Source organism: Periplaneta americana, chromosome 8 (genome assembly GCF_040183065.1).
Source record: "Periplaneta americana isolate PAMFEO1 chromosome 8, P.americana_PAMFEO1_priV1, whole genome shotgun sequence".
NCBI lineage: Eukaryota > Metazoa > Arthropoda > Insecta > Blattodea > Blattidae > Periplaneta > Periplaneta americana.
The window spans coordinates 15,433,320-15,455,147 of NC_091124.1; the positions used below are offsets into that span (position 1 = coordinate 15,433,320).

The window sequence follows — 21,828 nt, forward strand, 5'->3', positions numbered from 1 at the left end:
ATCGAACAATTGATTAATATGAATAATTTCGAGGGAAAAATTGTTCCGGAGCCGGGTATCGAACCCGGGACCTTTGGTTTAACGTACCAACGCTCTACCACTGAGCTACCCGGGAACTCTAACCGACACCGATCCAATCTTTCCCTCTATATCCACAGACCTCAAAGTGGGCTGACAACCGTCAAGCAACCAACTTCGAGTGCTCACTAACTCTGTGTGACTTAAATTGTGGTTTTCTGTTCACGAACAGTGACGTGTATTATGCAAATCAAGATTTCAGGTATAACTCCCTGTAAAGTTGATTTGAATAATTTCGAGGGAAAAATTGTTCCGGAGCCGGGTATCGAACCCGGGACCTTTGGTTTAACGTACCAACGCTCTACCATTGAGCTACTCGGGAACTCTAACGGACACCGACACAATTTTTCCCTCTATATCCACAGACCTCAAAGTGGGCTGACAACCGTCAAGCAACCAACTTCGAGTGCTCACTAACTCTGTGTGACTTAAATTGTGGTTTTCTGTTCACGAACAGTGACGTGTATTATGCAAATCAAGATTTCAGGTATAACTCCCTGTAAAGTTGATTTGAATAATTTCGAGGGAAAAATTGTTCCGGAGCCGGGTATCGAACCCGGGACCTTTGGTTTAACGTACCAACGCTCTACCATTGAGCTACTCGGGAACTCTAACCGACACCGACACAATTTTTCCCTCTATATCCACAGACCTCAAATCAACTTTACAGGGAGTTATACCTGAAATCTTGATTTGCAATTGATTAATATATCTAACAACGCTAATCATAAATTAGTCAAAGAACGAAGACTGAATTCGGGAGAATCAGAGACTGCAACATGTTGTATCATATCAGAGCATCTGACAAACCTATGAATAGCACGAGGACGCAGAACTCGGAAGTGTACAGTACCACTGGGGAAGAGCTGGGGGAAACCACCATTTCGAAGCAAAACTTTCACGTCATTGCTGTGGTGCGGTGGGAATGAAATGCTAAATGTAACGAAACTAGTATTAGGATCCGCTGCGACGTTTGCGTCGACTGCACTCGATTCCCAACAGCTTCATCAATTTCGCTCTGTGGGCCACCGGCGCGCAGAGGGTTGATCGAGGAACACTGATTCACGGAGGCAGACGCCAGGAACCAGTTCCGCACTATCCAACACTTACTACGTCGCCACGCCGCTTCACGACTTGGCCTGCACTTGCTGCATCGGCTTGGCGGCGGGCGTCGGCGCGGCCACCAGTCGCTGGTGCTGTCCCATCAGCAGCGCCTGGTGCTCCTTGGCGCGCAGGCGCAGTGCTTCGATGCTATTCTTCCGCGTCTCCGAAGACGACGCCGATGGCGGCGGGCTGGGGGCGGGCGGACTTTTAGACACTGCGGGCTCCGCGTCCGGAGGAGGTGACGCCGCCGCGGCAGGGGGTGGCGGGGGCGGCTGCAGGGTGAAGGCGCCCAGACCACCCAGGCCCAGCCCCGCGGGCAGGGGCAAAGCGCCGCCCGCCAGCACGTATTGCGACAGCAGCGCGTGGAAGGGCCCCGGAGGCGGCGCCTTCCCGCCGCCGGCTATCGCGGGGCCCCAAGGGATTCCAAGCGCCGCGGCGGCTGCGTTAGGAGGCAGGCTGCCCAGGCCGAAGACGGGCCCGAACCCCAGGGCTGATGCGCCGGGCCAGAAGGGGTCCGGCGGCAGGGGAGGCAGCCCCAACTGAGCGTGCACCCCGAAGTCTGGAAGACCTGCAACAAGCACAGCTTTCAGTTCGCCACTCTTCTACCTTATCAGCAGGCTTCGAAACTTCGGACCCGATAGAGCAGTTCAGTGGGAAATCCGCATGACGGCGTAGGGGAATATGGGGCAGGACGGGGTATAGCCTCTATCTTCCCTACAAGTAGTGCAAATCAACCGAATTTTTTTTAGAACTTCGTCAACTCATGTAAATATATCATCACACAACACTTACTGCTATTCCTTACATCTGTTGTATGTTATTCGGTTGCTGCATCATATTGTATCATTCATTTGCAACTTTAAAGTGTTCTCTTGTCTCACGTAAGTAGAAATGAGATTTATTTAGATAATCTATTTTAATGTCATATTATAGAGTGCTTACCTGGCTTTTAATTCCGAAACTTTCTTAAATTTCGTGCGTTATTTTTCCTGCCAATACCTCATAACTTAGAAATTGTGACTATGGGGCAAAACGGAGTGGGGCATAACAGGGCAGTACGTCCTGCCCCACGTCATATTTAATTAAATTTCACCTCCTGTAATGGGTTGTTCGTTCTGTTGTTTGTCAGAAGAAGGTTGTAGATGCGTATCATGTCTGAAATGGGCTCACAATTGTTGCGCAGGAGTAGACAGTGAAGACGGGGATGCCACGCACATTTGCGTATTTTGCGAATGACTTTTTCTCAAGTAAACTTGTAAAATGTTTAGTATTCACACTTTCAGTATATAATTTTTGTCACTTTTGCCATTTAATTATTAAAAAAAATAGACACCCCATTTTGCCCCAAACGTGGGGCATAACGGGGCAAAACACACATTTCGAAAAACTAATTTATTTTAAGGTTATAATGACCGGATTTCACTCGAAGTGCATATTTTTTTAATTGTTTACAGTGCAATAAAAGCATATATATCATAAAACCCATACATTTACATTATTTGATACCAAATAAAAACATTCAAACATTAACTACCCCGTCCTGCCCCATGTTCCCCTACTAAGTATAGTGGTAAAGCGTACAGTGGGTGGGGTACTGTAGAATGAATGCCAACAAATACGCAAAGGAAAACGCTCTGGATTTGAAGGTTCTGGCGAGTAATTTGGTTTTCATACAAACCTATTTTCAAACTATGTCTGAAACTATTACACGGTTAGAAAAGTCAGAGCAAGAGATGCCGGAAGCCCTCAAATTAATTGAGGAAATTACACAGAGAATTAATGAGATATCAAGTACACTGGGTACTGAACGTGTAAAACAGAAGTGGAAATCAATTTTATGTACAAATAACGGATATAGATCACTGTAATATAAACAGCAAATTAGTGGACATAGAGTCACCCGAGAATAAAAGACTGTCTCTTAGAGACTGCAATGATGTTAGGTTTCTTCGTAGAGCGCATCTTTTCACAGTACAAACTGTGTTTGGCAGATAACCGAAAAAGATTTACGTTTGAGACACTGAAAATGTATCTTGTAGTACATTGCAATTCGGTACTGTAGCTACACTTCCTAAAGACGACCAATAGGATAAATGAAGAAATTAAAATTGCTACACGTTTTATTTCCACCATTAACACTGTGTATAATTAAACACAAATGCTTATAAAAGACAGGAGAATAAATGGTTTTCACATTCTTTTGACATTGTCATTGTGTAATGTATATTTACTTTCAGAATGTACATATGTGTGTGTTTCCCCATACTACCGTACTCTACTCTAAACAGCAACGTTGTTACCTCAACACATCTCTACCTTTCACTACCTGCAGCGAGTCAACAACCTATAGTACATGCACAGTCAACTTATTGTATCGGGTCCCAAGTCTCGAAGCCTGCTTATCAGCGATGTCATCCCGTCCTGTTACGTGCTGTTCTTCAGTTTCGTTCCAACAAAAGCACGCGTTCAAACCTTACCTCACCTACCTATGCTCTCTCACCTGCAGGTTTAAGCTAGACGAGATAGAAGAGCAAAAATTTAATAGAGTGGATCACTCGACCTCATGCCATAGTATATTGCAATGCAAGTGTGGTAAGTAAGGTTTACGGGAACGAGGAAAATTCGTCTCGTCTTTTCAATTTCCGAGTCTCTCTAATACATTTAACACACATATAAACTTATTGTATAGTCTGCACCATATCAAACTCTCCATTCTTAAACACAGAACATCCTCCTACTCTTCATCTTTCACCGTCTCTGAAGCTCATCTCTGGAACTCTCCACCACAAGATGCCAGAGACTGGCGGACATTATCTAGTTTCAATAATAAACTAAAATTGCACTTTTTCAATTCAGATTCCTTTCAATTACAACCCTTTTCTCTGCGATAGTTTTGTAATATATATATTTATCTAGTTTCAATAATAAACTAAAATTGCACTTTTTCAATTCAGATTCCTTTCAATTATAACCCTTTTCTCTGCGATAGTTTTGTAATATATATATATATTTATCTAGTTTCAATAATAAACTAAAATTGCACTTTTTCAATTCAGATTCCTTTCAATTATAACCGTTTTCTCTGCGATAGTTTTATAATATATATATTTATCTAGTTTCAATAATAAACTAAAATTGCACTTTTTCAATTCAGATTCCTTTCAATTATAACCCTTTTCTCTGCGATAGTTTTGTAATATATATATTTATCTAGTTTCAATAATAAACTAAAATTGCACTTTTTCAATTCAGATTCCTTTCAATTATAACCCTTTTCTCTGCGATAGTTTTGTAATATATATATTTATCTAGTTTCAATAATAAACTAAAATTGCACTTTTTCAATTCAGATTCCTTTCAATTATAACCGTTTTCTCTGCGATAGTTTTATAATATATATATTTATCTAGTTTCAATAATAAACTAAAATTGCACTTTTTCAATTCAGATTCCTTTCAATTATAACCGTTTTCTCTACGATAGTTTTGTAATATATATATATATATATATATATATATATATATATATATATATATATATATATATTTATCTAGTTTCAATAATAAACTAAAATTGCACTTTTTCAATTCAGATTCCTTTCAATTATAACCGTTTTCTCTACGATAGTTTTGTAATATATATATATATATATATATATATATATATATATATATATATTTATTTATCTAGTTTCAATAATAAACTAAAATTGCACTTTTTCAATTCAGATTCCTTTCAATTATAACCCTTTTCCCTGCGATAGTTTTGTAATATATATTTATTTATCTAGTTTCAATAATAAACTAAAATTGCACTTTTTTAATTCAGATTCCTTTCAATTATAACCCTTTTCTCTGCGATAGTTTTGTAATATATATATATATATATATATATATATATATATATATATATATATATATTCTTTCCTTTTTTTGTTCTCTTGATCACCAGATGAATTTATTACCGCACCCTTTTTATTATGGATTTTATTTAATTTTCGCATTTTTTATTCTTTTTTACTATTATTTTATTACATTTTATTTGTTGTATTCTTCCTCACGTTTTCCCTATTAACTATTTGTACTAACTGAGTTGCTTGTATTATATTCCAAACTTTAGATCTGTATTTTACTTTCTTTTTTCTATTATGGTATTATTTTCATGTTGTTTAGTGTCGATTTTGTTATGCTATTTTTTTTTTTTTTTGTAATACGTTAGTATTGTGTTCTCTAACATTTTGTTAAATTTTCACTGCTTGTATACTTTGTGACCTGGTAGACTGTAAGAGAAGGCTCTATGGCCTTAACTCTACTAGTATAAATAAATAAATAAAAATTATTATTATTAGGCCTATTATTATTATTATTATTATTATTATTATTATTATTATTATTATTACCACTATTTTTTGCACCAAGGGTATTTAAGTAACTGATTATATTTTATTTTACTAAAATATTATATGTTTCATGGATATTTACATGAATTGAATTAGGCCCTATAAGATTGTAATGATAGAGATTAAAAAATGAGTCGCGTTTATGTTGTAATGGCAATATGCTTGTAGATAAGGATTGTTGCCAGTGTCGCCGTATCTTGAAAGGTATATAGGCTAAACCACTGGATTTATTTATTTTTAAATTTTTATGAAAAGTTATGGATGACGTGTTCAATGATGTAGAAATCGAAGCGACTTGTATGTGCCGAGTTATTACCGAACAAATCTAAACAGAGATATGAATTGGTATACACTGCATTCTGTAAATAATAAAAAGATAAAGATGTGAATATTCTCGAGAAAAATTTATTGACGTATTTCGTTCTAAGAAGCAGTAAATTAAAGTCTCCAGGAAGTTTGTGGTGCGTATTCTCGATGCTTAAAACCATGATTGTAGTGTCACGATAAATACACTGCTCGAAAAAGTCTAAGGGACAATGTACCACATTTCATGTGTATTTTATGCTACATTTCTGATTGAATTTGGTATTCCCAAGAAACTAGTTTCATTAATTAAAATGTGTCTCAATGAAACTTACAGCAGAGTCCGTATAGGCCAGCTTCTGTCTGATGCTTTTCACATTCACTGCGGGCTAAAGGAAGGAGATGCACTATCACCTTTACTTTTTAACTTTGCCCTAGAATATGCCATTAGGAAAGTTCAGGATAACACAGAGGGTTTGGAATTGAACGGGTTACATTAGCTACTTGTCTATGCGGAGGACGTGAATATGTTAGGAGAAAATCCAGAAACGATTAGGGAAAACACGGAAATTCTAGTTGAAGCATGTAAAGCGACAGGTTTGGAGTAAACCCCGAAAAGACGAAGTATATGATTATGTCTCGTGACCAGAATATTATACAAAATGGAAATATAAAAATTGGACATTTATCTTTCGAAGACGTGAAAAATTGAAATATCTTGGAGCGACAGTAACAAATATAAATGACACTCGGGAGGAAATTAAACGCAGAATAAATATGAGAAATGCGTGTTATTATTCGGTTGAGAAGCTTTTGTCATCTAGTCTGCTGTCAAAAGATTTGAACGTTAGAATTTATAAAACAGTTATATTACCGGTTGTTCTGTATGGTTGTGAAACTTGGACTCTCACTTTAAGAGAGGAACAGAGATTAAGGATGTTTGAGAACAAAGTTCTTAGGAATATATTTGGGGCTAAGAGGGATGAAGTTACAGGATAATGGAGAAAGTTACAGAACGCAGCACTGCACGCATTGTATTCTTCACGTGACATAATTAGCAACATTAAATGCAGACCTTTGAGATGGGCAGGGCATGTAGCACGTACGGGCGAATCCAGAAATGCATATAGAGTGTCAGTTGGGAGACCGGAGGGAATAAGACCTTTGGGGAGGCCGAGACGTAGATGGGAGTATAAATATTAAAATGTATTTGAGGAAGGTGGGATATGATGGTAGAGACTGGATTAATCTTGCTCAGGATAGGGAGCGACGGCGGGTTTATGTGAGGGCGGCAATGACCCTCCGGGTTCCTTAAAAGCCATAAGTTATTATTATTATTATTATTATTATTATTATTATTATTATTATTATTATTATTATTATTATTGAACATTGGCGATGGCAGCAGAGAACCAGTCGTGCGGACCTGGCGTTTCCGCTTACATCAGCAATTATGCACGCGAAGTAAACGATCGGCTTGCATGACAGCACGCACCGCGTTTTGTGGAAAGTTCGGTTCCCCGTAACAGCGAGCATTTACCGGCAATGCCTTTATCTGGGATCTGTCATTACAAGCAAACCCGTGGACTTCTCATTACGCTACACGTGTAAGTTTAACAATGAGTAACCGGTGCTGCCACTGATACGTTATCGGGCAGCGTAATAAAAACGACTGCGATAGCATCTTGCGGACTGCAGGTCTACAGGCAATTAGAGTGGGAGGAAGCCGCCGAGTCACATCTGACATTACGACATCGAACCACATTCTCCGCTAATCATTTCATTACAGAATATCTTATTTCCACCCAGAAATCCGGATTCAGATACTAGAGTGTCGAAGCAGAATGTTTGTAAACCAAAACTGTGTTTTGGAAAGTTTCTCGCGAAGTACTCCCGTTTCTTTCGACAGCATCTACCATTATTCCACTCTTCATCATCAATAGGGACCGTATTCTGTCCCAGGACGTACGGAGATAAGGTTAGCTGTTCATAGACGTGACGTCATATTTGGCGCATGGAACAGATACGTACTATTAAGGAACACTTGCATCTTGTTTGTGCTGCAGTTGACGTTCTATTCATTGATTCAGAACTAGACATTGGAGACTGTTGAAAATGCATTCTAGTGATAAAGACTGATACTACGATGACCTTTCCTACAATTTAAATTATTTGAGATTTATCTATTTAATTAATTTATTTTTATTGATACTGGCAGAGTTAAAGCCATAAGACGTTCTTTTCCAGTCAATCAGTATAAAAATAAATAGTAAATGTAAATAGCATCAATATAGAAAACAATGACATAATAATAATAATAATAATAATAATACTGTAATTGTAAGAAGAAAATGTTTAATTACAAGTAATTCTAAGTGTTGAAGAATTAGGGGAGAGTTGGGTAGTATCGGACATCGGGTAATATCGGACAGTGAGTTTCTTTCATCTACCACCAGATGATAGTACCGGAATGACATGGTTACGTTTCTGTGATGTCGCATACAGAAACGTAACCATGTCATTCAGGTACTACCATCTGGTGGTAGATAAAAGAAACTCACTGTCCGACATTACCCGATGTCCGATACTACCCAGCTCTCCCCTACAATTTAGTGTTAAATAAGACAATTTGCATCGAAAAAATTATTAACATAATGAAGGAAAATTGATATATTATAAATAAATATTCTATAAACGTAATATTTTAGAAAAGAGCATATTCTAGAGACGAAAAGCAGTTTTTCTGACAATCGGCTTTTGAAAGTAGCCTAATCAATGTCTGACAGCCCTTTACACTATGTACAGTAGTGGCAAAAAAAAAACAGACCGAACCTTGTAGCTGATTTCAGAGCCTTGTTCACTCCAGAGCACGATAGACTGGTAACTAAGACTTTCGTGGTTCGAATCCTGCCTGGGAAGGAAACTTTTTTTGTCCCTTATTCAAATTTATTCCAAATACTTTTCGATTGCTCGTAAAATTCGTGTTCTGAGAATAATAAGTTAATTAAGTAGTAAAATATCGTTGCAATCGAAAAGTATTGGGAATAAATTTGAATAAGGAACAAAAAAAAGTTTTCCTTCCCAGGCAGGATTCGAACCACGAAAGTCTTAGTTAGCAGTCTATCGTGCTCTGAGTGAACAAGGCTCTGAAATGAGGTACAAGGGTCGGTCCGTTTTTTTTGCCACTGCTGTACATTAAAATACAATATGTACACTGCAAATTGTATCAGCTTCTTTTGTTTCTGGCTAAGTGGAAGAGCAGTCCTGATAGCCTTAACATCGCCAGAATAAATTATTATTATTATTATTATTATTATTATTACTATTATTATTATTATCATTATTATTATTACTACTACTAAAAACGCTATTTTCACTCTAACACTATCATAGATAATGAAGGCTTACATTGATCAAACATTATTTACACTATTCTACACAATTTACAAAATATGTAGACTATAGTATTATGAAATAAAATACCTTGTATTACAATACACAACACTGTGCATAAGCTTAACAGTGTAAATAATATTTGATCAACGTAGGTCTACATTCTTTATTATAATATAAATAGTAAAAATATCGTATTCTAGTGTACATAGTGTATATCATTTAAATTTTAACTATTAGTGTAATTGTAATTGCACCGGTTTTTTTTTAAGGAAATTCCACATGATTTTGAGTACCTACACGTCCCCCTTTCCATTTAAAATTTCAAAGTTGCATCCAAAATGGCGGCTTTTGAGATAGCTAAGGGCTAGAATCGAATGTGTCACTGGTAGAGCATTTAGTCTTACAAATACTGGTAACACCTATAGTAATCGAAAATCAAGCTTATGGAAGATATTCATATGGTTCCATACTTTTGATTCAGCCTGTATTCTAAGGGAATATATTTTTAAATGTAATATTTCATTTGTTTCATATAGAAATACTATGGTTATGGTCACTACTTTATTTATGGTACATTTTATTGGTCCTGTAGTATGAAAACAGTTTATTGATTAAATCTACATAAAATACAATGTATGATGGCAGGATTTGGTAACACAAGATGTACATAACAAGAGGTATGCACACGAAACTCAATCGGCCACCTATTTCTCAGTGGACTATGAATAGGATAGAAGCGAAATTGAGAAACCATGGACATGTCAGAGACATTCTTGTTTGCTGGATTCGAAAGTTAGTTTATTACTCGGATTAAAATACAGATTGTTTACAGAAGTCGTATACTAATTCGTTTAGAGCAGCCGGACTTATATTCGATCGCAGAAGAATGTGCATTCGTTCACAGGAGGAAAATTTGGATTCGTTTACAACAAACGAATGTGAAATAGTTTACAAGAGACGAATGTGAAATCGTTTACAAGTGACGCATGTAGAATCGTTTATAAGAGACGAATATGGACTCGTTTACAAGAGCCAAGTGTGGAATCGTTTACAAGAAATTTGGATTCATTTACAAGAGACGAATGTGGATTCGTTTATAAGAGACGATTATGGACTCGTTTATAAGAGACGAATATGGACTCGTTTATAAGAGACGAATATGGACTCGTTTACAAGAACCAAATGTAGAATCGTTTACAAGAGATGTGGATTCATTTACATGAGACGAATGTGGATTCGTTTATAAGAGACGAATATGGATTCGTTTACAAGAGCCAAATGTAGAATCGTTTACAAGAAATGTGGATTCGTTTACATGAGACGAATGTGGATTCGTTTATAAGAGACGAATATGGATCCGTTTACAAGAGCCAAATGTAGAATCGTTTACAAGAAATGTGGATTCATTTACATTAGACGAATGTGGATTCGTTTATAAGAGACGAATATGGATCCGTTTACATGAGCCAAATGTAGAATCGTTTACAACAAATGTGGATTCATTTACATTAGACGAATGAGGATTCGTTTACAAGAGACGAATATGGATTCGTTTACAAGAGCCAAACGTAGAATAGTTTACAAGAAATGTGGATTTATTTACATGAGACGAATGTGGATTCATTTATAAGAGATAAGAGACGAATATGGATTCGTTTACAAGAGCCAAATGTAGAATCGTTTACAAGAAATGTGGGTTCGTTTACATGAGACGAATGTGGATTCGTTTATAAGTGATAAGAGACGAATATGGATTCGTTTACAAGAGCCAAATGTAGAATCGTTTACAAGAAATGTGGATTCGTTTACATGAGACGAATGTGGATTCGTTTATAAGAGATAAGAGACGAATATGGATTCGTTTACAAGAGCCAAATGTAGAATCGTTTACAAGAAATGTGGATTCATTTACATGAGACGAATGTGGATTCGTTCACCCCAGGAATGGGCACTATGTTCCAACACGTGCACTGTATACACCACTCCTTCATTTCTCCCTCCACAAATATCCCACATATCTCTGTGTGTATACAGTAAGCAGTGGTTTAACTCGGTACCATAGCCTTCTAATCAGGGGTGTGTACAGTGGTGAAATATAACGAATGAATCGTAGGTTTTGTTTTAATTTCCAAAAAACATGGGAGCAAGACTACTTTGTTATTATGAATAAAGGTAAAGTTCAATGCCTCAACTCTTCAGTTGAGATTTATATAAAACATTGTAATATCAGACGGAACTTCGATCTTGAACATAAGAAGGATTTTGACGAACATAAACTTATAGGTAGGAATTTAAAATATGGCAGTTAAAAATTGTTTATATTAACAAAATAGTTCTTATATTCGATAAAGCAACATGATATTTTAATCTAATTTGTTGTGCGCGTTGAAATAATGAACAAGTTTTCAAGAATCTACAAGAATAATTTGTTAATGGAAAAGCCAACCTGCAATCACTAATAGTTAAAAATTCGGTCCGATAAATTTATCGCATTTCAAACACATAGGCGAGTCATGAAGAGCAATACCCTTTTTCAAATATCAAGCAAAACCAGCCAGGAAGTGTATGAATTATTACCCAATGGCAAAGTCTCCTAACTTGCATAATTTCGCAGCTAACTTGCTGGCAATCTGAAACCACGTTCATCATGCCCATTGTAATTCTCAAACGATTGTTTTCAAACATAGTTTCCATTAAAATATTTCAATAACGCTCTATTTGTCGATACGCCCTTCTGGTATGACGCCTTCGATATGAATGTCTATATTACGTATTTGACTTGATTTGAAATGTTTAATGAAATGACGTGCCGCATTAGATTTGTACATCCCTAAGCGGAAGAGAAACCAAGTTCATGTGATGTAAACACGTCCGAAATATTGTGAAGGAGTGAACTGGATCATATTTACCTTCCTTACGCTATGCACATGCCTGGGTTTACACGAATCAAGTACGGGTATGTTTATACGAGACAATGAGAAGTCGAATGTGGATTCGTTTACAGGAGTCAAATATGGGTTCCTTTGCATTAGTGGAATGTAAATTCCTTTACAGGATTCAAATTTGGATTAGTTTGCTGTATTCCATTGTTGATTCATTTTCAGGACTCAAATATAAATGTTTAGAGGATCCGAAAGTGGTTTAATTTGCAAGAATTTAATATGGATTTCTTTACGGAAGCTGAATTTTGATGCGTTTGGAGATTCGTTTAGGAGTTCAAAGTGGATTCGTTCAGTAGTTTGATGTGGATTTGTTTAAAGAAGACAAACGAATTTCAGTTCGTTTGCAGGAGTCGAATGCAGCTTGATTTACAGGAAAAGATGTGGATTCGTTTATTAAAATAACAACTAACTCTCATAAATCTCATGTAGGCTATATTAATGCTCATACATCCGGATTTATATTCCAATGTTCAGTACTTTGCGTAAAATGAAGGACGTTTACAGTTACACAGGATTTCCGGATGTAATTATGTTGGAATACACTTGGGTGTACCTCACAATGGGTTTCGGATCTGTAATCCGATTAACAATGAAACCGAGTGGAAATGTTGTGAAACTGCAATCCGACTAGATACACGCATTTTAATTATCATTTGACGAATAATTTACCAATTCTAACAAATTATTAACATTTAAAATGCCTGCACTAAAACAAGGTGCTCATTCCTAAGCAATGTAACATTTGCTGGAATTTCATCAGCCTAGGAATTTCATCAATCCAAGAGATTCTCATATCGCTGTCAAGTTTTATATAAAATCATAATTTGAGTTCATTTTGGCGTGAAACGTCTATGTTCGAGGTATAAGAGAGAAAAATTGTATATATTTATATGAAGTATTTCCTCTGACGTCACTCGTAGTACATTGGCGTTCAAAAACATCTGCTCTAGAATTTTCTGATCGTGTAAGCGAACTTTCTAACAGCGGGATAAGTCAGAACCAAAGATATAAAAAGGTGGACAAACTTTGAATTAGTTCCGCTAGCTCTCAATAGGTAACCTGGGAGCAACAGTAACAAATATAAATGACGCTCGATAGGAAATTAAACGTACAATAAATATAGGAAATGCCTGTTATTATTCGGTTGAGAAGCTTTTGTCATCTAGTCTGCTGTCAAAAAATCTGAAAGTTAGAATTTATAAAATAGTTATACTACCTGTTGTTCTATATGGTTGTGAAACTTGACTCTGACTTTGAGAGAGGAATAGAGATTAAGGGTATTTGAGAATAAGGTTCTTAGGAAAATATTTGGGGTTAAGAGGGATGAAGTTATAGGAGAATGGAGAAAGTTACACAACACAGAACTGCACGCATTGTATTCTTCACCTGACATAATTAGGAACAATGTTAAAATTGAAATATACCGTCTATACTTATCTAGTATTATATGATTAATTATAATATAAACGTTTTCGGCACTAATGTGCCATTTTCAAATGTATGAAAATATGCCTAATTACATGTTCAAATAGGTGCACATGAACTGTGTGAATGAAACATATAATGTGTACCCTGGTGATTTCATGTCACATATAAAACAATCTGTTTATAGATAATTAATGATTAAAAATTGAAAATTAAAACACACACTTATTACTAATATTTAAAATTTGTTTTTCTGCTGCAATTATCCATCAATTTGTGGAACACTGGGTTGTCTTGACGTATTGTGTGGTCAAATGCAGTTATTCATTTACTTGAAATGTTGTAACCTTACACTAAGATATTCACGATTAAAATATTAATATGTAATAATCCAACCACAGCAACCAAAGGAAAACAATTACCAGGTATCAATATAACTTATATTACGCACCACATTCGATTATGGTAAAGTGCTCCAATAAGTGAAAGTGAACAAATAACAAGGAACCTTGGTGCAATATTTTAATAGTGAATATCTTAGTGTAAGGTTACAACATTTCAAGTAAATGAATAACTGCATTTGACCACACAATACGTCAAGACAACCCAGTGTTCCACAAATTGATGGATAATTGCAGCAGAAAAACAAATGTTAAATATTAGTAATAAGTGTGTGTTTTAATTTTCAATTTTTAATCATTAATTATCTACAAACAGATTGTTTTATATGTGACATGAGATCACCAGGGTACACATTATATGTTTCATTCACACAGTTCATGTGCACCTATTTGAACATGTAATTAGGCAAATTTTCATACATTTGAAAATGGCACATTAGTGCCGAAAACGTTTATGTTATAATCAATCATATAATACTAGATAAGTATAGACGGTATATTTCAATTTTAACATTGTATTACAACTTGCTTATCGGATAAATCATACAACATGAAATTATAATTAGGAGCATTAAATCCAGACGTTTGAAATGGGCAGGGCATGTAGCACGTATGGGCGAATCCAGAAATGCATATAGAGTGTTAGTTGGGAGGCCGGAGGGAAAAAGACCTTTGGGGAGGCCGAGACGTAGATGGGAAAATAATATTAAAATGGATTTGAGGGAGGTGGGATATGATGATAGAGACTGGATTAATCTTGCTCAGGGTAGGGACCGATGGCGGGCTTATGTGAGGGCGGCAATGAATCTGCGGGTTCCTTAAAAGCCAGTAAGTAAGTAGGCCTAAGTAAGTAAGCTCTCAATAGGTAACAGTACTATTGAGACCAGTAAAAATCTGTTCGGGAAAATGATAATGTAGATAAAGTACATATTTTCATAATTGACAATATCCACGGTTTCCTGCAAAACGTAGTACTTTTACAATCAGCAAAGGGGGGTGAAATTTTGAATACTATAATGCAGGTATATTATGTACTACTGACTTATCTTGATCTATTCATAGAAGTAATAACTGAAGCAGCCACACTTACACGAACAAATTATCGATCACTATCGATTACTATGGGTTAGGTACTTTTGAACTCCAGTGTACTATAGGAACAGATGTGTAAGAAGAATTTCGGGCGTCATGGTTTTTTACGCGGTCAGTCTTGCTCCATTTTCTATTCAATGTGTCTCGATATTTGGCTATTAAATATAGTACTTATTGTTATGCTGCAAAACTCTGATTGCGAGGTTTTCAAGGAAATAACGTCTTTAGCACCTCGGACACCAAAAAAGTGATTTTTGACATATTACGTGCTATTTTATGCCTAATTTTATAGCGATTTCTACTGAATTACTGGATGGATTCCTTTCATATTTAATACCTACAAATCAATTTATTCGGCAATGATTCACGAAAATACAATAATTTTTATTGAAAACTTGTAGTCTCAAACTATAATGATGGTAAAGAATGGTAACTTTTCAACTAGATGGGGTAGAACTTATAAATCTAACCTTTGTTCGTTAATTTTACTACAGAAAAAAAGTATTAAAAGTTTGTTTAAAAAAGTAGAAAGATTACTCAACTGTACAGCTGTTTAAACATTTCGAAGTTTTCAACATTAAACAAATTTATTATTTTATTTTATTAAAATATGTTCACAAAAATCTTAATAACATTGAAATGATTATACATAAAATATATAGAACTAAAATATGAATTATCAGCGTTTATTTGAACCTAAATGTAAAATCAATGCAGCTTTTATCATAGCATGAGTCAAGGTCCTAGATTATTAAACAAATTTTATTCTATCAATATTTTAACCACTAATCGTCTCCATATTAATAATAAAATAAAAAGAAATTATACTGGATGTATAGTTTGGATTTAAAGATATTTAACACTTTTTAATCTGTAATTTATTCACTGTCAATTTTATTTCCTTTGTATTGGAATCCCCTCCTGAGCACGAGTCTTACTCATTCAAGAGTGGACTAATATTATATTATATTATATTATATTATATTATATTATATTATATTATATTCCCTCATTTTGAGAGAGGAAAATAGGTTAAGGATGTTTGAGAATAAGGTGCTTAGGAAAATATTTGGGGCTAAGAGGGATGAAGTTACAGGAGAATGGAGAAAGTTACACAACACAGAACTGCACGCATTGTATCCTTCACCTGACATAATTAGGAACATTAAATCCAGACGTTTGCGATGGGCAGGGCATGTAGCACGGATGGGCGAACCCATAAATGCATATAGAGTGTTAGTTGGGAGGCCGCAGAAAAAAGATCTTTGGGGAGGCCGAGACGTAGATGGGAAGATAATATAAAAATGGATTTGAGGGAGGTGGAATATGATGATAGAGATTGGATTAATCTTGTTCACGATAGGGACCAGTCACGGGCTTATGTGAGGGCGGCAATGAACCTCCGGGGTCCTTAAAAGCCAGTAAGTAAGTAAGTATATATTATATTATATTATATTATATTATATTATATTATATTATATTATATTATATTATATTATACAGTGAAACCTGTTCAAATCGGAACCTGAATAATCCGGAATCCTGTCTATTTCGGAACAATTTATTGATCCCGGCGAAATTTGTATGCATTATGTGTAATTTTTCCTGAATAAAACGGAAACTGTCCAACGCGGAAATGGAAACTGTCTGCTACTGTTCAAAACGGAAACAATATTTTGGACACACTATGTTTTGTAATTATATTTTGAAACAGCGTGTAATTTCAAGGAATATACGAAATATGCAGGTCACTAAGGTAAAAACAAGTTTTCTTTGCAAAATTCTAGAGGGTACGAGGGTGTGTTGGCCTGTCGGTCATAAATTTTATTACCCTGTTGACTAGGCAGACGAGTCCCTTCAAAGATTTTCAATGCTTCACACCCGTATACTGTCGTAGCTAAACAGAGCGCAAGTGTAGTGATTTCCAGGTAAAAAAAAAGTTGCATAAAATGTGGCATTAACATTAAGTGATGAAGTAAAAGTTATCGAGATAAAGGAAAATTAGAAACAAAGTCTATGTGAAATAATATTGAAGTACAGTTGTGGAAAACTCAGGTATGACACTTTAAAAAATAAAGATCATAATGAGTGAGTGGCGTGCGGCCAATATTGGTGACACAAAAGGAACCAGAAGGCAACTGTTCATGTGAAAATAAATGAACTGTTGTGAGAGTCGATCCTTCATGACCTTTCAAAGAACAAGCCAATTTCTGGATCTATCCTGCAAAGCAAGCTATTGAACTGGGAAAGAAATTAAATAAACCAGAATTCAAGGCTTCTAATAGATGGCTTCGAGTCCAGTTAACTAATAATGTGCAGTGATATGCAGTACAGTATTAGAGTATAGTGTTAGATATTAAATAGAATGAGATTAGTAAACTTTAGTAATGTTTAATGACTAATGAGTGAGTTACGATAATATTTATACAGAAAACGAGATTTTAATCAAGATGATTCGCCAACGTAATAAGCGACAGAAAGCTGATTTAATGTGATGAGTGTTAAATGGAATATTTTGTACTTCTTGTAGTTTGGAACATGCCATTTTGTTTTTCATGTATATGAATGACAAAATATTCCATTGTAATGTCACACCTGAATAATACGGAAACCTGTCCACAACGGAAAAAAAATTAGGACCATGTCACTTCCGTCTTAAACAGGTTTCACTGTATTATGTTATGTTATGTTATGTTATGTTATATTATATTATATTATATTATATTATATTATATTATATTATATTATATTACATATTATATTACATATTATATTATATTAATTTGTATTCATTTGTAATTCACTAGTATTAAATAAATAAATAAATAAATAAATAAATAAATAAGTAAGTAAATAAATAAATAAATAAATAAATAAATAAATTGATGGTAAACATTGGGTATCGAGTAGTCTCTAAATAGATAGTAAATAATACCGAGTATCAAAGTTACTTTATATTACATGGTTTACAGAAGTTACTCAAAGACAAAACTCCAGTAGTTTTACACAATTTAACAAAATAGACTATGATGAAAGAGTGATGGAACGGAGAAAAATTCTCTCCGGCGCCGGGATTTGAACCCGGGTTTTCAGCTCTACGTGCTGATGCTTTATCCACTAAGCCACGCCGGATACAACCCCGACGCCGGTTAGAATCGTCTCAGATTAAGCTCCATCTCTTGGGTTCCCTCTAGTGGCCGCCCTCTCCACTACGTCATAGATGTCTATGAACGCAGGACCGAAGTCCATACATGTGTTGAGGTGCACTCGAGTGAGTGACTGGTTGGCCGGGATCCGACGGTATGGGCGCCGTCTTAAATCACAATCTGCATGGAAATATCATATGTACTTCGGTATATCAAAATATATAAAATATATCAAATAGACTATGCTACACGGGTAAGTTGTGAAACAGTTTAAAAAAAATTCCAAGAAAACTGTACTATTATGTGTGGCTAATCATGTTATTTAAAATGTCAAAAATTATCCACTTGTAGCAGATAAAAATCAAACGATAAGAGTATTACAAAACATGTAATACCATATGTCGTAATCGTCCTTGTTGTAGTAACATGTTTTAATTTGATATCATCAATTCAGTCACATACTGGAAGTCATGTTATTCTTGTCCAGTGTTTATATGAAGTGTAATCAATATGGAATAGTACAGTCAACTAGAATACGGTTTCATGTAGCCTACAGAAAGAGGAAAACGACGCGTAGAAACAAATTTTCAATAGAAACTAATTTTTGCAGAACGAAATTGGGAAGAAAATGATATCCATGCTAACTAGTTTAATGAAAAATGAAAGAAACAAAAATAGTGGGTCACAAATAGATGAGGTGAAGCAATCAAAATTATTCGCTTTCAAATTACTCTTTTTTTTAAACTAATGGCGGATAATTACTTGACTTTTCGTCCTTGACCCATATGAAACCATGAAACCAGTTGTATAGACGCATTATATCTGGAAGACAGAAACGCAACCAGGGTCCTAATTCCACAAAAGTATGGTCTAATATGTTATTAGTTATTAGTAAAGTTCTTGTTTAGTATGGAGTTGTAACTTTCTGTTCCACAAAATAATATACAACAGTTGTATAGTAGCCTGTTAGTAAAAAGTTGTTAATGACGTCATAAAAGTATATGGTGAAAGCTCAGCGGATTATGCACTAAAAATTTGCCAGTCGAGTTTCATGCCAGATGAATATTAAATGAAAGCTTTGAATTAACTTACGGCCATATTCAATTACCATTACATATCTTAAAATGTAGCAACGAAGCACTGGCATTGAGAGGATAAGTGTATCACCATTGGAAATATATACTAATAATAAATCTGTAGCCCAAATTTTTCTGGTAATTTATTTTCCAAAAATAATTGGTCCTAACATAGCCTATATAATTAACCACCCTGAAACCGAAAATCGCTTTTTTTTTAATTTTTGTTTGTATGTCTGTCTGTCTGTCTGTCTGGACGTTTGTTACCTTTTCACGCGATAATGGCTGAACCGATTTCGATGAAAATTAGAATATAAATTAAGTTCGTTGTAACTTAGATTTTAGGCTATGTGGCATTCAAAATACGTTATTTAAAAGGGGGGATTATAAGTGGGCCTGAATTAAATAAATCGAAATATCTCGCTTATTACTGAGTTTTGCGAAAAAATGTTACATAAAAAACGTTTCTTTAAAAATTATTTCCGATAAGTTTTATTCTTTGAAAAATTTGATAGGACTGATATTTAATGAGATAAATGAGTTTTAAAATTAAAATCACTGCCATCTAAGGCGGTGTGATGAAATAAAAAACGAATGACTTCGTCTGATGAGGGGCCTTGGACAACAACAATCGAAACATAGCCTACAGACAATGTTTCTGTGTTTGTATGAAGTAATATCGGAAGCTAAATTAACCGATTTGTATAATTAATTATTATTTTACCATTTGAAAGTGTAGTTGCTCTAGATGCTATAATGTTATTACAGTAGCTTCTGAGTGAATTGAGGACAGGTAAGATTAAAATCGCTTCTTATGCATAGGAAACTTGTTAGGCTATTCTGTATATTAGTTTCCTGTATTTATTAAAATAATGTTTATGTAAGTTACACATTCATTTTAATCTCAGAGAATTAACGAACAACGAGAGTGTATTGATTTAGAATGCAGTAATAGTATGTTAGCTTAGCATTCCATTATTTTATAATCCAAATTTTAACTATGCTCAATTGAATCGTGTTTTTATTTTTTATTTTATTTTAGTAGTTTATTTTACGACGCTTTATCAACAGCTTAGGTTATTGAATCGTGTTAAAATAAATAAAATACATATGGGTAATGAGCCAAGCAGATTATGTTGCGTTATTGTAAAAGTTGTTCCTCCTGAAATTCAAGAGCCCCCATAACAAATTAAAAACTTACTTATCGGAGTACATCCGTTATCAACACACTTTTTATATAATATAATACAATTAAGTTATTTGAAGGGTTCAGAACCATAGTGGGCCAAGCGCCATTTACTGAATACGTAGAAAACAAGGGTTAAAATTAAGTTATTACCATAATTCAATGGAAACATATAGCAAGTAATATAAAGTATATACATTAAATCTAAATGATGTCATTGTTCATTAAACTATGGTTGCATGTAATAAAAATTAAGAAACATGTTAAAGGAATTGTCATTGCACCAAATTTAAATTAAGTAACATATTAAACGATTTATCCTTGTATCAAATACGAATGTTCCCTGGATCAAATGTCCTATTTTAATTATGTAATTACTAAATATTTGTTTCTAACGGGTGCAGCGGAACGCACGGGTACGGCTAGTATATTAATAAGAGAATTAGCACAAGGTTCAATAGATAAATACCTGGCTGTTCTCCATGGATAAATCCCGAACTTTCTCTGCCCATGGCTTTTTCTCGCTTCCTCCACTTTGCCCGCCGGTTTTGGAACCAAACCTGCCAACACAAACATAAAATTAATTGTAACAAGACCAAATTAAGCAAGCAGAAGTCGGTTATTCTGTAAACATTTAATAAATCGTCTGCATTTCAAATAATACAATATGGCACAGCACTAAAGAATGAAAAAATACATATCTTCCTTTATTATACTTTAATTTAAATAGCCTACGTGAAAAATAAGTTCAGGCTAAATTACAGTGACTATAGTATATGGATCACTAGGCCTCGGAAGTTGATGGAACATCTGAGACATGACAGATAATGTAGGATGCAATATAAACTCGTTTCACTTCAACACGAACTAATAAGTTATAGTCTACTTTTATTTTGCACTTTTTTTTTGCCTTTTTCAGTCTTGTATTGTCTATTGATCATTTCTTTTAGGAAATGCTGTACTTTTTGTGGCATTTTTGCCATTTTCTGCTTATGAACGGACTTTTTTTTTACGGTATAATCGCAGTCTATATTCGAGAATCTACTGCACACCGTTTACCCAATTCGATTTCAGGAATTTTCCTTATGGTTACATCACCCTTGACTCCTGATCACGTGTCACGTGCTCTCCCCCCCTCCCCCCATTCAACGCAACAAAACAAATACTACAGCCGCAGTGCCTGCAGTCAGCATATTGTATCACACAAATGAAGACGCAAAAATGCCGAAAGTAAAACAAAACAGACGAAGCGTTTTGCGAAAGTTAGTGACTGAATTTGG

General features: G+C 35.0%; 1 protein-coding gene across 1 annotated transcript in view; it reads right to left on the reverse strand.

The window, feature by feature from the left end:
* Positions 1 to 262: 262 nt before the first annotated feature.
* The window catches only part of LOC138704274 (retinal homeobox protein Rx1-like), a 155,472-nt gene continuing 133,906 nt past the window's right edge, over positions 263 to 21,828 (reverse strand). Inside the window, exons 3-4 of the mRNA XM_069832143.1 lie at positions 21,018 to 21,108; positions 263 to 1,750 (exon numbers count right to left, since the gene is read on the reverse strand). Coding sequence (XP_069688244.1) covers positions 1,206 to 1,750; positions 21,018 to 21,108 — 636 coding nt within the window. The 3' untranslated portion in view covers positions 263 to 1,205. The remainder of the gene's footprint in view (positions 1,751 to 21,017; positions 21,109 to 21,828) is intronic.